This window comes from Lonchura striata, chromosome 6 (genome assembly GCF_046129695.1).
Source record: "Lonchura striata isolate bLonStr1 chromosome 6, bLonStr1.mat, whole genome shotgun sequence".
Taxonomy (NCBI): Eukaryota; Metazoa; Chordata; class Aves; order Passeriformes; family Estrildidae; genus Lonchura; species Lonchura striata.
Genome location: NC_134608.1, coordinates 33,493,593 through 33,509,141, shown reverse-complemented (window position 1 = coordinate 33,509,141; position 15,549 = coordinate 33,493,593). Strand labels below are relative to the sequence as shown.

At 42.4% G+C, this 15,549-nt stretch overlaps 1 protein-coding gene across 4 annotated transcripts in view; it reads left to right on the top strand.

The window, feature by feature from the left end:
• Positions 1–15,055, top strand: part of ACTN1 (actinin alpha 1) — an 85,664-nt gene extending 70,609 nt beyond the window's left edge. For 2 of the 4 annotated variants that reach the window (XM_021537054.3, XM_021537052.2), the window contains exons 12-22: positions 295–445; positions 2,851–2,959; positions 3,440–3,580; positions 5,494–5,676; positions 6,404–6,538; positions 7,377–7,556; positions 8,482–8,628; positions 10,161–10,241; positions 10,790–10,855; positions 12,312–12,470; positions 14,287–15,055. In XM_021537054.3, the coding sequence (XP_021392729.1) occupies positions 295–445; positions 2,851–2,959; positions 3,440–3,580; positions 5,494–5,676; positions 6,404–6,538; positions 7,377–7,556; positions 8,482–8,628; positions 10,161–10,241; positions 10,790–10,855; positions 12,312–12,470; positions 14,287–14,445 (1,511 nt within the window). In that variant the 3' untranslated portion in view covers positions 14,446–15,055. The remainder of the gene's footprint in view (positions 1–294; positions 446–2,850; positions 2,960–3,439; positions 3,581–5,493; positions 5,677–6,403; positions 6,539–7,376; positions 7,557–8,481; positions 8,629–10,160; positions 10,242–10,789; positions 10,856–12,311; positions 12,471–14,286) is intronic. The other 2 variants (XM_077784101.1, XM_021537055.2) reach the window with 1 other exon arrangement.
• Positions 15,056–15,549: the final 494 nt, after the last annotated feature.

Below are 15,549 nucleotides of genomic sequence, written 5' to 3'. Positions count from 1 at the left end.
TCAGCATAACCCATTTTGCACATACTGAGACAAGTCCAGCGTAAACGTGACAGTGCTGGCATAAGCTACATTATGTGCCCTTCTATGTTGTTAATGGCAAAGTCACACTTCGTGGTTTGAAAGTGAGCATTGTGCTTCTCTAGGCCAGCAGGCACAGGGACAAGCCTCGGGCAGGGCAGCTGGACCAAGGCCATGCCCTTTTGAGGGCCCTCGAGGGTGCCTGGGTGGCAGGAGCTGGCTTTGGCCGCCCTGGGTCCTGTCCTTCATTCTTCTGTCCTTTGGCTCCCTCCCCAGGAAAGGAAGCAATGCTGCAGCAGAAGGATTACGAAACTGCTACCCTCTCGGAGATAAAGGCCCTGCTGAAGAAACACGAGGCCTTTGAGAGTGACCTGGCTGCACACCAGGACCGCGTGGAACAGATTGCTGCTATTGCACAAGAGCTCAAGTATGGCACCCCAGCACACGTCGCATCCTTGGGGCCAGGGAGGCTTAGTCAGCTTTGCCCTCTGGAGAGCAAAAATCCATCCCCATACAAAAATGCTGGGAATTCCCAGTGTTTCCAAACAGTATCTAGGATACTGCTATCCAGTATCCGGACACACCAGAACAGCAGGCCAGAAAATGGATGAGCGTGGGTGCTGGTGGGGAGGAGGCAGAATTATACACCTAAGCCAAGTTTCCATCCTCTTTCAGTTCATTATGCTGCCATGAACCCTTTCCTAAAGAGTCTGGCCTGCTTCTGGCACATGCTGTATTTCAGACCTGTAATACTGTCATACTTTACCAGGAACAGAAGTAAAAAGGAGAGGATAGGAGGGTCTCGGTTTGCTCTCTTTAACAAAAACAAAACAAAACAAAAACGTCCTCCTTATTCCAGCAAGGAAAAAGCTGCTTGAGCCCACCATGGCCGCATTCTTTCCCCCAGAAGTACCTGCCCTGTGTGCACTCTGTTCAACACTTGCTGCAGGGCATCCTCGCAGTAGATCAGCTCTCTCCTTGCTTCCCTCCAGCCTGGAAACCTTGACGTCCACTCCTTTTCCTGAAATAATACAAGTTACCAAGAGAAATGGGGGCCTCATCAGGATTGCTAGAGATAGCAGGCAGGCAAAGAGCTAGCAGCTGCAGCACAGAGCGGTTTTGAAACCCTGCATGTTTCTTGGCAAAAAACAGTCTGAACTACTTGGTTCTGACTTGGTTTCCTATTTTTAAAAGATTTATATATCACACTGGCCTATCTGAAGATAATGTCTGGGCCAAGATCAGTCCTCTTGGACTGAAGAGGTGTTTTTCTCTAAAAAATTAGGATTATTGGATCAAGATTACTATCTTCTTTAACAACAGAGATTTACGGAATTGCTGTCTTTTCCACCGGAGGATTGACCTTGGAACAGGAGGAGGATTCAAGGCAATCCTCCATGTCAGTAAGATTAAAACTGTGTCTGTCTAGTCAGCAAGTATTACCTGACTTGCCACTTCCAAAGCACACACTACATTTTGGCCAGAGCAGCTGCAGCTCTAAGAGCAATAGGGAAGATTGAGGCCTAAGATGTGAGAGGGGTTATTTCTTCTAAAGTGTGAGAACAGCAGGCTTTGCTATTATTATAAAAGCCATCTTGCACATCAGCAAAGAGGCCATGCCCTGAAAACCCATGGTAGAGCTCTTTTCTCCCCCAGAGACACACTTACCAAGTGGCAGAGGGTGTGGAGGGAGCCAGTGTAGCTACCCATGGCAGGAATGTTTGGGGACATTGCACATTCCCCTCCTTAGCTGCAGTGGTCCAGCACAGGTGTGTTACAGGTTAGGCTTTCAGAATGAGTTCTTTCATCTGCAGTGCTGGCTCTGCAGCAAAGTAGATCAAGCAACTGATCTGGATTAAAAACCTAGCAAAGAAGTTATTTTTAGCCCCCATCAGTTACCTGGCTAGTTTACTGGAGGACTCCACCAACAGCTGTGCCCACACACCTCAGGAGGGCAATACAATGGCATGAAGAAACAAGGATGGGTGTGGGGCAAAAGTGTAACATGCATTACTGCTTAAAGAACTGCTCATCAGATGGCTCAGGGTCACTCAGTGATTTATTCGCAGTGATTTATTTGGAAGTTTTCTTTCAAGGCTGACACTTCCCAGATTGGCTGGTCTTCCTCTGCAGATTTCTCCCTCTTTGCACACGTGCAGAGCATGAAGCATGCAAGGCTGCAAGCTTTAGTGTGCCCCTTTGTTCTCCTTTCCCCAGTCATACTTTTACCAGCTTGTGTTCCTTGAGTGTCAGCCTTTTAGACATTTCAGCAAAACACTTCTTGTCAGGCATATAGGAGAGAAACCTACACAGTTATTCTGGGATTGTCCTAAATAAATTTACTGGGTTATGTAACATAGCTATTCCTTGCCACCTGTACTATACAATTCTTAGGACAATCTTAAGCAGTTTCTTAGTGTTCCTAATAAAATCTTCTGTTTCCATTCTGATGTATAAGACACAGTTTGTTAGGCTGCATAATATTCTTAAGCAGAATACAGGAGCAGATTGCTCTCATCATAATCTGCTTATTTCCAGTTTGAGTAAACGTCTCTATTCCCCTCCCCCTTTGGCAAGTTATTCCCATCAGGTAGCCAGCCCCAGTATTTGCTGAGGCCTTGGGTAGTCCTGTTCTATGCTGTTTAGTTCAGCATAACATATAGTGTCTCCTAAACTTGCTAAACAAGTCATCCTGACTTGCTTTATTTGCAGTGAACATGAGCTCTTTGTCTGAATCTGTCTTCAAGACTGATGAAGATTTGTAATAGGTTTCTCTTATTTCTGTACAGGGTCATTATTTGACTTCTTGTCATTTTTTCCCACCCTTTGTAGTGAGCTGGACTATTACGACTCTCCCAGTGTCAATGCCAGGTGCCAGAAGATCTGTGATCAGTGGGATAATCTGGGTGCCCTAACCCAGAAACGTAGAGAAGCCTTGGAGGTGAGACACGTCATGAGCTGGACCTTCTGGGTAGTGTGTTTGTTGGGGCCAAGCTGCAGTGGGCACAAGCAATATCAGCTCACTTAGGAACTCTTAGAACATCCTAGATTGTAAACATGGGCTACATTTCAGTATACCTAGCCTGCTTTTCTTCAGCTCAGTTATGGTGCCATTTGTTTGCTCAGGCTATTGATATATTTTTACTTTTTAGTGTGTTTTGTAATCTCATTCTGCCTGAAATTTTGCCTTGTATTGTTTTATTTCAAAGGACCTTGGATTTATTTTATTTCCTTTAGAGGGAAGAAATCTGTCCAATGTGTGATCTCTTAAAAACAGATTTTTACTGACGTGTCATCCTGGGAGCACCAAGGAGGACTGAAAGGAAGGACCAGATCAGACAACTCATATATCTATGTGGTTATTCTTCTCCAACCATCTCTCCTGATTTTCTTTCTTTTATTTATTTTTGTGCATGCACAGAGGACAGAGAAACTACTGGAAACAATTGACCAGTTGTACCTGGAGTATGCCAAACGAGCTGCCCCTTTCAATAACTGGATGGAAGGGGCCATGGAAGATCTGCAGGACACATTCATCGTTCACACCATTGAGGAGATCCAGGTACAGAGCAGTCATTTGCACCAGTTAGGTGGGAACAATTAGAGGTTTGTGGTCTCCTGAGTTGTATGAGTTCAGAATGGTATGAATGTATATGTTATATTTTGGTGCTTCTGCTCTATTGAGTGGGCCTTATCAAGAGAAACAAAAATGAGTATGTTTTTCCTTATTTTCTCCAAAACCCTGGATCTGAATAGGTATAAAGCATACATACATACATCATCCTAGCTGAACACAAAAACTGAAAATAGATTTTTCAGAGTAACTCTGAAGCCATATTAATGGAAACCTGAAAACTGAGAGAACCTTTTAGGGTCTTGTGGAATTTTTCTTAACCCACTAAGCAAAGCTTAGTGCTGCTTACAGGGTCTGCAGGTCAGTTCTCACATGGAATGACATGTCCAGGTCATTTGGTCCTATGTGATAGGATGTGCCATGAGGACAGTTGAGCTACTAGCTGGTTTTTGGTGCTAAGCACAAGAAAAAACAGAATTGTCCACTTGGGTGCTGAATTACCATTTGAAATCAAAGTTGTCTTGCCTTCTCTAAGACAACAAACACACTATCTCAGTTTTTGCCCTTCTGAAAGGGTGTTAGGAAAGCAACTTGAAGTACATAAGGTAATTTGCAGACCTTGGAGAGCAGGAATTACTCTTTCCTGGACTGCAGCGGGGACTTCTATTTCACCTGCTTGATGGGCTAGTGAAAAGAATCCAAGTCAGGTCTTTGCCAGAATGTCTGACAGGAGTGTCACTATCAGTGAGGCAGCAAATGGGACACCTACAGGGAACACAACAGCCCGGGACTTCGGTGCAGTACTGACAGTTACTGAGTTATCCTTCCCTCCTTAACAAAGGAGTTCATTAAGTCTTTCTTAATGCAGAATAATCTAAACAGCACTTAACCATTTCCGTTGTCTCCTTATGACTGTCTTTCCCAGCCCCCAGACTTGTACTACATCTCTATGGCCACTACAGCAGCTGCAAAGCAATGAGTCAGAGTGTAAGGAAGGAATTTTACAGAAAGTACTTAACAGTGTGTGTTGTGAGAGAGAGCAGTCAATCACGTGGTTTACTTTCATTCCTTCTTCTATCCACACGGTTCCCTTGCTTATCCCTGCACATACCTCTGTTTCCCATGCATTTTCCTGCCTCTTTCCCTAGGCTTGATCTTCTAGGTTTCTGAGATGAAGTACCTTAAAGGCCTGTAGAAGCAGTGGGAGATGAGCCAGGACCAGCTGGTTTGTCAGCTGGTTGCAAAGTACCAGCAAGCACACCCCAACATCAGTCCTTGGAGCACAGCCCGGGCACCGCAGCGAGACAGGGAGCAGGAAGGGCCTCTTGTGGTCCCGGAGAAGGAGCTGTTTTCCAGCAGCAGGAGCATGTGATGCCTGTGCAAGTTTGCAGTTGGCTGAAAGACCTTCACCTGGTTCTAAGTGACTCTGATCAAATTGAATCTGACCCTCAGTACCCACCTGGGTACTTTTGGTGTAGAAATAGTTCATACCTAGTGGAAGAAGAGCATATAGGGCATTTAAACTAGTGTGACTTTTTTTTAATAGTTACTCTAGTAGTCAGATCTTCTTCCCCAGAGGCTAACAAGCAGTCACTGAGCAGTGTTGGAGAAATAGTTCCCCCTAAATTATAAGCTGTTATTATTCCCTTTTTTGGTATGTGATCTCTGTCACTGGTCAACATGGGACAGAAAGAGTGGGAAAACAAGACTTCACACCATTTATCTACTTAAAATATCCCATTTAGTGATACTGAGAGAACCTGAAAAGTATATTAAGGTAGCCTGCATTGTGTTCTGGGAATAGGTTAGCTTTTACAGTCACTTCAGGAATACATTTGCTGAAGAGGCTATTTCATAAATAATGTTCTTAACCACCCTTTGCTGCTGCCTTCCTTCTGCAGGGATTGACCACAGCTCATGAGCAGTTCAAAGCCACGTTGCCAGATGCAGACAAGGAGCGACAAGCCATCTTGGGAATCCACAATGAAGTCTCAAAGATTGTCCAGACATATCATGTCAACATGGCAGGAACTAATCCTTACACTACAATCACCCCACATGAGATCAATGGCAAATGGGAACATGTGAGTTCTTTGCAGCTTTGCAGTGTAGTGGGGGACAATGTCACTGCTCAATCACTGTGGGCCCCAGGAAATGGATTATTTACTCTGCAGCTACCCTCTCATGCTTACTGCTGAGTTTAGTGGGCTTTTGTCATTTGGTTTTGGCCCAATTGCCCTGTACTTGGAGAAGGGAAGAGATCTTTGATATAATTGCCTAAGGCACATCAGACCCCCTTTTACATGCTAATTTTAAATGAAAGTTGCTAGATTTGAAAGCTTTGAAGTTTTTAGTCTTCAGTTGCTGCAGGTAATTATAGCATGTGAATCAGTATCCTTTGTCACCATTCAGCCCTTCAGATGTTCTATCTATGCACCAAGCAGCCTTACCCTGCTGTAATCCTAAAAGAGCAGCTACTGCCTGTACCTGTTGTGCTTATAGTTCTTACCACCAAACAAAATCACCAATGTGAGCTCGGAACAGAATCCTGCAACTCAGTTATCATGAGCCACCAAAAACCCAAATAATGAATGGAAGCTGCTTCTGGTCTTCCATGGCCTGACATGAGTTTGTGTGTATCCTACAGCAGATAGGATTCATATTCTGTGAGCTTGCCCATTGTGACTAAAACCATATGACAGCTTGTATTCACTGCAAACACCCACTCCTCCCTCCCTTGTGGCAACTTCTGCATTTCCTGTACATGTGCCTTTGTGTGTCTAAACTGCACAGAGTTACTCTTTGTTGTAGGTGCGGCAGCTGGTGCCCAGAAGGGATCAAGCCCTGATGGAAGAACACGCTCGCCAGCAGCAAAATGAACGACTTCGTAAACAGTTTGGTGCACAGGCCAATGTCATTGGACCCTGGATCCAGACCAAGATGGAGGTAGTGCTTTGCAAATTTTGAAACTCTGTTTTTTGCTGTGGTCTTCACTGGTACTCTTATTCATGATGTCTCTTGACCACTGTCACAGCCATTCTTTCTTGAAGTTGCAGCAAGAGAAGCGTCATAGAATATATCAAGAATCCAGAGACTGATATTGGTTGCTGAGGCTCTTGTACTTTCCTTCCTCTAACTCTAGTACCAGAAAAAAAGCATTACTTAAGATGGGGAACACTGGTATTTTAAGATTTGTGTTTATATGCAACAAATTCGAAATCCTAGATCAGAGACAGTTTGTGTAATTGCTTGCACAGAAATGGTCTTGATGCATGTGACTAAATAAATACAATTAATATGCCAAATGTCTGCAGAGGAGACATTTTTAAGGGAGATCTCTCTTTAGGCAAGATTTGAGTTAAAGTCATTGGAGTTGATAAAACGCAAAAATACAAAGCTATTACTGGTGGCAGGAGTTGGAAAGAGGAGAGTACTTACAGAAATGTCTCTATGAAGAGCTAACTTAATGGCAGACAGTACACCAGAGAAAGATCTGGCTTGGTAGATTACTGGCTTATGGACTGCACTTTTCTTCTTTTTTGTATCCTTGTATTAGACACATTTTATGTGATTCACCTCACTTGAAAAATGTTCAACGATGTGCTAAAGTTTTTGCTGACACTGTCTCAGCTTCAGTGAAGTAACTGCTCCATGAGTGTTTGTTTTTTTTTGTTTTTGAATCATCATGCTGTGTGAGAGGGAAATAGCTGCAATAAATGTCAGGCATGTTGGGGCTTGTCCTTTCAGTGGAGTCTTAAGTACCTTGGCTTTGCTAATAATGCAGGAGATTGGCCGCATTTCAATAGAGATGCACGGGACCCTGGAGGACCAGCTCAACCACTTGCGGCAGTACGAGAAAAGCATTGTGAATTACAAACCAAAGATTGACCAGCTGGAAGGAGACCACCAGCTGATCCAGGAAGCCCTTATCTTTGACAACAAGCACACCAACTACACCATGGAGGTAAATGTTCTGGCAGCAACTAGACAGCCTCATCTGCTGTGGCCAGTTAGCATCAGCCACATATAGCTCTGGCAGCGTGCTGTGGCTCTCAGGAAAATGGAGAGCTTGATAATATGGCCAAACGTGCAGTGACATGTCACAGAATTTAATTTTTGCCTTACTATACTTTATGCCAATCATTCCAATGTACTTGCAAATATAAACGGAAATCACCTGAATGAGATCCCACAGTGTTGTCTGAAAAATTGACAAGTCTCATTTCTCCTGCCACCTGATTGTGTTAGCTGGGATTAGAAAGGGAAGTGCTGATGATTTTGAGCTGCCACTACCTGGCAGGGAAAAAAAAGTTCAGCAGAAGTTTTTTTTAAAGTTAGAGACTGGCTTCCTGTTGATAATAAGAAGTTTCTTGGGAGCAGTCTGAGTTCAACATTAGTCCAGCTGAACACAGACAGGCTTTGAAACTTGGTTTTTTGGTTTCTGGCCATTTCCATTAAACAACAGCAGAAGCAGAGGAGCTGCTGTGTCTTCCAAGCACTGTGTTTTATTCAGTTTCTTGACCAAGGAGAGTCTTCTGCTTAAGTAAGTCCTAGAAGCACTGGGCTTGACTCTCATTTGTGTTAAAGGCCTCCAATATGTTGCATTGATCAGGTAAAGGAATTTTGTAGTAGGACCAAGTTTTTCTTAAGAAAAAGAAAGAATAATCAGAAACTGGCCTCTTCAGTATGAGGTTTTTTCGATCAAAATTCAGATTTTAAACACCTGCAGATTAGAAGGAATCTTTTCTGAGAAAATGGACACCAGGGACTGCCTTCCACACTAGGATCATTTAATTTGCAATAAGTAGCACTGATCCATCTGATCCACTGGCCTCAGAAACAGAAGAGCAACTTCTTAATTTCAGTATTGTCCTGACCTCTTTTACTAGCATATCCGCGTGGGCTGGGAGCAGTTACTAACAACAATTGCTAGAACCATCAACGAAGTGGAAAACCAGATCCTGACCCGTGATGCCAAAGGAATCAGCCAGGAACAGATGAATGAGTTCCGGGCTTCTTTCAACCACTTTGACAGGGTAAGTCAGTGCTGACTGCAGCTACAAGCTTCCATGTGGACTGCTCAGTGCAATAAAAAACAAGCAGTCACTGTGATAAAACAGGATCACAGAAGATGTTTCATTCTTAAAAATGCCACTCCTGTGGATCACTCATTTCTGTGAAGACTGCCAAGTGATTGTTAGCCTGAGAGAGGTATGTCTTCATAGGAAGCTGCAAAATTTCCCAGTAAAGCACAAGGGTATGGAGAGTTTTGAAGGCTTTTTTAGGCAATTAGACTTTTATCTATTCCTCTCCAGAGAGCAAATTATTATTTGGTTTATGAAATTCTTGGGACCATCTGTTCTCCACACTTCTACACCATCTCTGCTATATATCTGAGGACAGCCTGCTCTCAGAGATTGGCAGTGCTTTTAAATTGCTGAACACTGGCTATTTCAACCCTACTCTAGCTAAGAAAAATAAACCATGGGTTCTTCTCTTAGGAGTGGGGCCCATGAAGCCCTGAAGATTTTATATTTTGACCTTCATATCATTTTCCCCTTCCTTCACAACAGTCTGAATGTTAATGCAGATAGAACAGGGTTTTCCCACCTTCAACTATTTGATTATGAAGGCTTAATATTCACTTCAAAAACTGGGTTTTCTTGAAGAAAGTCACTTGAAATTGGCCTCATCATCCTGTCTGTAGCTTCCTTGATCTGGTCAGAGGTGGTGCCAGCAGGCAGGGGCTCTTCAGTGCTTTGGGGCTGTTGTGAGCTAAAATTCTGCAGGATGGATGGGGATTCTTAGCTCCTGTAGTAGCTAGTGTATTATTTGAGGGATACATCCAAACACTGGGGGAGCGGGCAATGAGCAAAGGGAGGAGCAGCTGCCGAGCCATGTTGTGCTGCACTGTACATCCGTGCTGCTGGCAGAGCTGAGCACTTGAAATAGCTTTGCCAGTCAAAGCTCCAGCCCCTGTGCAGGTCTCAAATACAGCCGTAATGCTGCTCCCCTGAGCTTCAGCTGGTTTTCTTTGTCTGTTCCTGGGATGCCCTGACAGCTAAGCTTCCTTGGGTGTGTTGCCAAACATACTTGCCCTCACTTTTGACTATAAGATTAAGGCAATGCTTCCCACTGCCTCTGCCTGCTTACCTGCACTCTGGGTTACTAGTGAAACACAGGGCTTCTGACACTGGATAACAAGCAGTGATGCAAGTAATTCACTTGGGAGATTGAGATCTAGAGGCTTCTGAGCATCAGCTGTTTTTGTCATTCAAATGCTCTAAACATGGGATGAGCTCTCTGAGAAGGAACTGTTCCAAGAGCATTTTTAGCACATCCTGAAATGTCATTGTGATATCTAATGTTGTGCACTTTTTATTTTTCTTCCCTGTCTTTCTATCTGCATGTCATTCTTCCTGTTCCTCTCTCCTCACCCACTGCATGGTGCACCTGTTTGTTGTCCTTTCACCTCCCTTTGATCTCCTCTGTGTCTCCCTTCCTTCTGCCCCACACCGTCACCGCACTGGCACTGCATGTCCTGCTGCCTGGCACACCGCATAACCAGGACCACTCCGGCACACTTGGCCCTGAGGAATTCAAAGCCTGTCTCATCAGCTTGGGTTACGATATTGGAAACGATGCACAGGTACTGAAAGCTAGTGGTGAACACAGCCAGATATTAAACTGTGAAAAAATAACAGGTTTTTTCCTTTCTTTTCTTGTTTGTCTTAATCCATCTGTTGTTGTTGTTCTTGTGTTTGACTATATATACATCACTTTTCTATACTACTTTCTAAATGCACTTTGGTATCTCTTCCTTTTTAATTCCTTAATTTTTTGTCTTGGGAGAATTCCTTTTATGTCTTCAAACTGTTCTTTTCCTTCTGTGTCACTTAAAACTAACTCCTTTCATTGTCCATTCCTCAATCTGTCTTGCTTAATATCTTCTTGCTCTTTTTTCATCACCAATATGTTTCTTGTGTATAAACTATTCCATGTCCAAAACCACCTTTGCTTCTTCATGGGTTCACAAACTACCTTTCCTCTGTTACTCTTCATTGTCCTGTAAATCCCCCTTCTATCTTCTCCCCTCTGAAACTCATTCTTTATAACATCTCCTGTGGGTTCATTTCTCCCTGGACTGGTCTCCCTTTTCTCTTTTGGCTTTTTCCATCTTTGCGTCATTCTCTGTAGAAGAAGACTGGTATGATGGATTGTGAAGATTTCCGAGCCTGCCTTATCTCCATGGGTTACAATATGGTAATGTAGAGCCCTCTGTCATTCCTATTCAAAGTGATTCTGTAGGCACCTTCAAAAATACAGGGAGAATGTGTAGTGAATCAAGGTAAATATAGCCTTATTTTCCAGAATTATCAGCAATGTTAAATCTAGTCTTAGTTGTACGTGTGAAACTCTTGTCTCACAGCTCTAGCCAAAGGTACAAAAATGGAAATAATTATCTAATTCCTGTATGTTTCAAATAAAAATTATATTTATCAAACTGAGTATCTACTAGTGGAAGAAATAGTAAGCTTCCTCATATTGGTGCTTGCTCTCTGCATAGCACACACAACCTCCCCAACCCTGAATATCAGTTGAAATCATTGAGATGTATATGTGACCTCACTTCTGAATACACTCAGAATGCTGCTCCTCTCATTCCTACCATTCATTTCACATCTCCTTTCCTGTACATGTAAGTTCAAGTTCCAGTCATTCGCCCTGTAGCTTTTTCCTCACCAGAATACCTGAATATTCAGATCAGTAATGTCACACCTTGAGAGGCATGACAGCTAATAGGAAGAACTTCACCAAAGACTGATGCTCATCAAAGGGCAGGAGAAGAGCACAGGGCAAGCATATTCATCTGCACTTTTGGTGTCTTTGCTCCTGATATCAGGCAAAATAGCGTTTAATCATCTTACTCATCAGCCCAGTATAAATACAGACTCTTTGGTGTGGCGTGCCAAGATTATAACATTTGATTAGGTATCTTAATTACATTTGAATGTATACTGTTCTGAATATGTTAAGAGAGCCTGTTCCCAGGAAAAGACTCTGCTCTGCTCTTCCCTCCACCTTATCTGAGGAGGAAGGAATCCCAGAGATGAGAACCTTTGGTTTAAATGCAGAAAGAAATGAAGAAAACTACATTACAAGGTTTTGGTTTCTGTGGCAAAACTTCTTTGTAGGATCTTCCCTGTAGAGACTGTTTCCCATGTCCACTCCAGATATGCAAGTCCTTCTTTGCATAGCTTGCCTATTAAAGATGAGTAAATACTATAAAATATCCCAGAGACGTCTCTTCTGTCAGCTGAAAAAAACTGTAGTAGTTTTCTTTTAAGTAAATGAAAGTAAAAGGATTTGAGAAGTGCTGATCTTCAAATATTGCTACAGACATCTAGCACATGTGTAGAGAAATTTGGGTCTTCCTCTGAAGTCAGCTGGTATTGTTCCCCAATAGGAACACTGTCCTAGGGCTGGATGTTATCCTCAGGCATAGCTGGCAATGTTTTATTCCAGCAGACAAATTAGTAGGAAGCATTTGTACACAACAGCAAACTAAAAAAGAACATCCTGATTAAAAGAATCCCTGAGGTGTTTTCTATTTGGCTTTGTTTTCTAGCCTGTGAGATGAGCTGCAGAACTGTTTCTCCTCACTTTGGTAGCACTGCTGCCTAAGTCCCCAGGCTGACATGACTCTCTTGCTCTCCAGGGAGAGGCAGAGTTTGCCCGCATCATGAGCATCGTCGACCCAAACCGTTTGGGTGTAGTGACCTTCCAGGCCTTCATCGACTTCATGTCCCGGGAGACAGCAGATACAGATACTGCTGACCAGGTTATGGCTTCCTTCAAGATCCTGGCTGGAGATAAGGTCAGGCTCCACACCTTGGTTTCCTGTATCTGCTTAATTTTTGCTTTCTTTTTTCTCTTGTCTCTGAGAGAAAGTGTCAAGGGAAGCACTCTGCCATGGGGAGGGTGTTTTCACAGGAGCATTATGTAGTGCTGAAGGAGTGCAAGGTTAAAGTGTGGGTTAATGAGCAGCCTGCTAAGGCACTCAAAAGTCTTGCTCAGCTGTCAGTCAGAACTTTGCAGCCCACTCTTGCTTCAAAATTTTAATTAAGAGCTTGGTCGCAATGTTATTTTAAAATTAACAAGTTCAACAGGTGGTTTTTGATTAGTCTGGAAAACTGTTCATTACTGACAGCTGTAAACTTGAGATTATCTTTGTTAGATTTACATGTCACTATCAATTGGTACACGATCAATAGACTTTCATTGAGGATATGCTGTATCTGCAGGGGGTCATCTTTTAACCACAGAAATTGGTTGAATGTAGGAGAACTCAGGGTGATATGAAAAGTATTAATTTTTTGAATTTACATCATTGGGGAAGCAGCTGATAAAAAAACGCAATCTTTTTTTCTTATATAACAATGCCCGCTAATTTTTATGTAACTGAACAAATAATATGCACATGTAATATTAATATATCTCTTTATTTGCTAATGATTTTAGTTATCTCACATGAGATGTTGGATACCATTTCTCAGATTGTAATGAGTTACCCTTAAATCCAGTACTGGTTTCCATTTTTCACTAAAAATATTTTTTTGATTGTTATCTAGAAACACATGATGCCTGTCCTTTAGACATATACCTGACCGAAGCCAGTTCTATTGTCTTTTGAGGCCAGAAAATTCTGTGTTACTCAGATAAGCTAACCACTGAATAAATAGGTACTTTGAGATGCAGTATTACTTATTAACTTGTTTACTCTGTACAGTATGTTACATATACTTGTCAGTGTTTAACTTCTCTGGTGACTGTAACAGGAATTAATATTTCGTTTTGAAGAAAAGTGCCTCATACCCCAGTCATTAAAGTGAAAGGGAAAAAGAAATTATAAGAAGTCATAGGAGAGAGAGTGATAGTGTGAAACCTGAGCTATTGCTCAGACAGACTGCAAATGGCCGTGAGTCAGTTAGCTAAAGACAACATAGTGATTATGATTAGCAAACAGGCAACTACTGTTACCTACTGCCTGGAGAGAGACCGAGCTAGCTCAGCTCAGTGCAGTCACACTCCAGAAGCCAAATTTACATAAGTTTTGCTTGCTTATTAAAAAATGTCCACAGTGAAAGGAGTGTTGCTGGAACTGTGGAAGCAATACAAGGTGTTTGCTTGTCTGCTGCTTGCATTGGTGCTCTAGCAAGAGCTAGTGGGGATTGGCCCCTTCCCTTTCTCTGAAGAGAGGGAATGGCAACTCCCAAGGAGCACAAGCAGCTGTTACTTCCTGCTGGTGAGCAACAGCATCCAAATTAAATTTCTGCTTCCTCCCATTTACTTTCAGCAGGACCTCCTTTGTCAACAGGAAGGCACAGTCCTAACACTAACAACTTGCCTGACTTACCTCCAGGTCTTTCTTCAGCTGCACCAACATCTCTCATACAAAAACAATCATCATTGTAAAAACCATTTGCTTGTCCAAACAGTAGGGAAGGAGTGCATGTCCTCCCAGGGTGTAAGTGCAGAGAGCTCCCTGTGTGGGTGTACTGCACAGGTCTGATTGTTGGGACCCTAGCCCTGAGTGTTGCCTGCTGCCCTGGTGCGACAGGGGATGGTTGTCCCTCAGAGGAAAGTCAGTATCCAGAAAGTAACGATTGCCTTATCGTTTGTCCTCATTGCAGAACTACATCACTGTGGATGAATTGCGGCGGGAGCTGCCTCCTGACCAGGCTGAATATTGCATTGCTAGGATGGCACCCTACAATGGCCGTGATGCTGTACCCGGTGCCCTGGACTACATGTCCTTCTCCACAGCGCTCTACGGCGAAAGTGACCTTTAACTTTTTTCTGTCGCACCACACGCTCCCTCCCCTCTCCCCCGTCCAGTACACCCTATTTTCTCTTTGCAAAGCAACCTCTGCTCCGCTCTTTTTTGTGTTTTCCTGTTTTGCTTCAGATAACAGATCACATTTTTAAGTGGGGGGGAGGACACTGATACGGGACCGCCTACCTTGCCCTTGAAATAACAGTTTACAAAATTATTTTGTGCAAAAAAGTTACGTTTTAAAAATAACAGACATATTTTATTATAGAAAAAGGTATTTTTCTCCACCAGATTGAAACTTAAAAAGAAAATGTTAAAATATTGCACCAAATATTTTTTGTTGTGACATAGGAAGTCAAGCACAATGTTACATTCCATCCTTTCCAAAAAGAACCAAACTATGACAAAATTCCACTTGTTCTGTTAACTATTACATTTGCATATGTCTCTCTCATCACTTTTTTCTTGGGAGGGGGGAAGGCACACAAGTGCATGTGTTTGCTGGTTCACTCATTTCATGAAAATATTTTATGATAAACTTTTGAAATTGCTGTGTTTTCTAGGGAAAAAATAATGTACACAGCTCATGTTTTCATATTTAATTAAAAAATACAATACGCCTCCTATGTTTATCAGTGCACAACTTTTTTTGTTGCTGAGAGTTGTCTGGTTTCAGAACATGAAGCTTGAGAGTTGATAACTTTGATATTGCTTGTCACAAATCATATTAAAAACTTCTTGTGATAACAATTCTAGACTTTATTCATTTGTATAGTAAAGTAGTTTAATCTTATTTAGTTACACATGATAAGGAGAAATCCAAAATTAATGGCTTTAATTGAAGTTACACTACATTTAAAGGTAGCCCCATAGCCTTTTCATTCTTGCTGAATAATGTTGAGATTTTCACAGCTTAATGACCACTTTAAATCCCCAATACACCCCTATATTTAGAAGCAATATTCTTGTTATTCCTTAAAAACCAGCACAGAATTGGTTACTAGAGCTGTGCAAACAACCACCCTATCTTAAACCATCCATGAAAAATTAATCTACTGTTCCATGCTCAATATTGAACATCTGACGGATTTTGATAGCACATCCTTTGACATGATAGGTT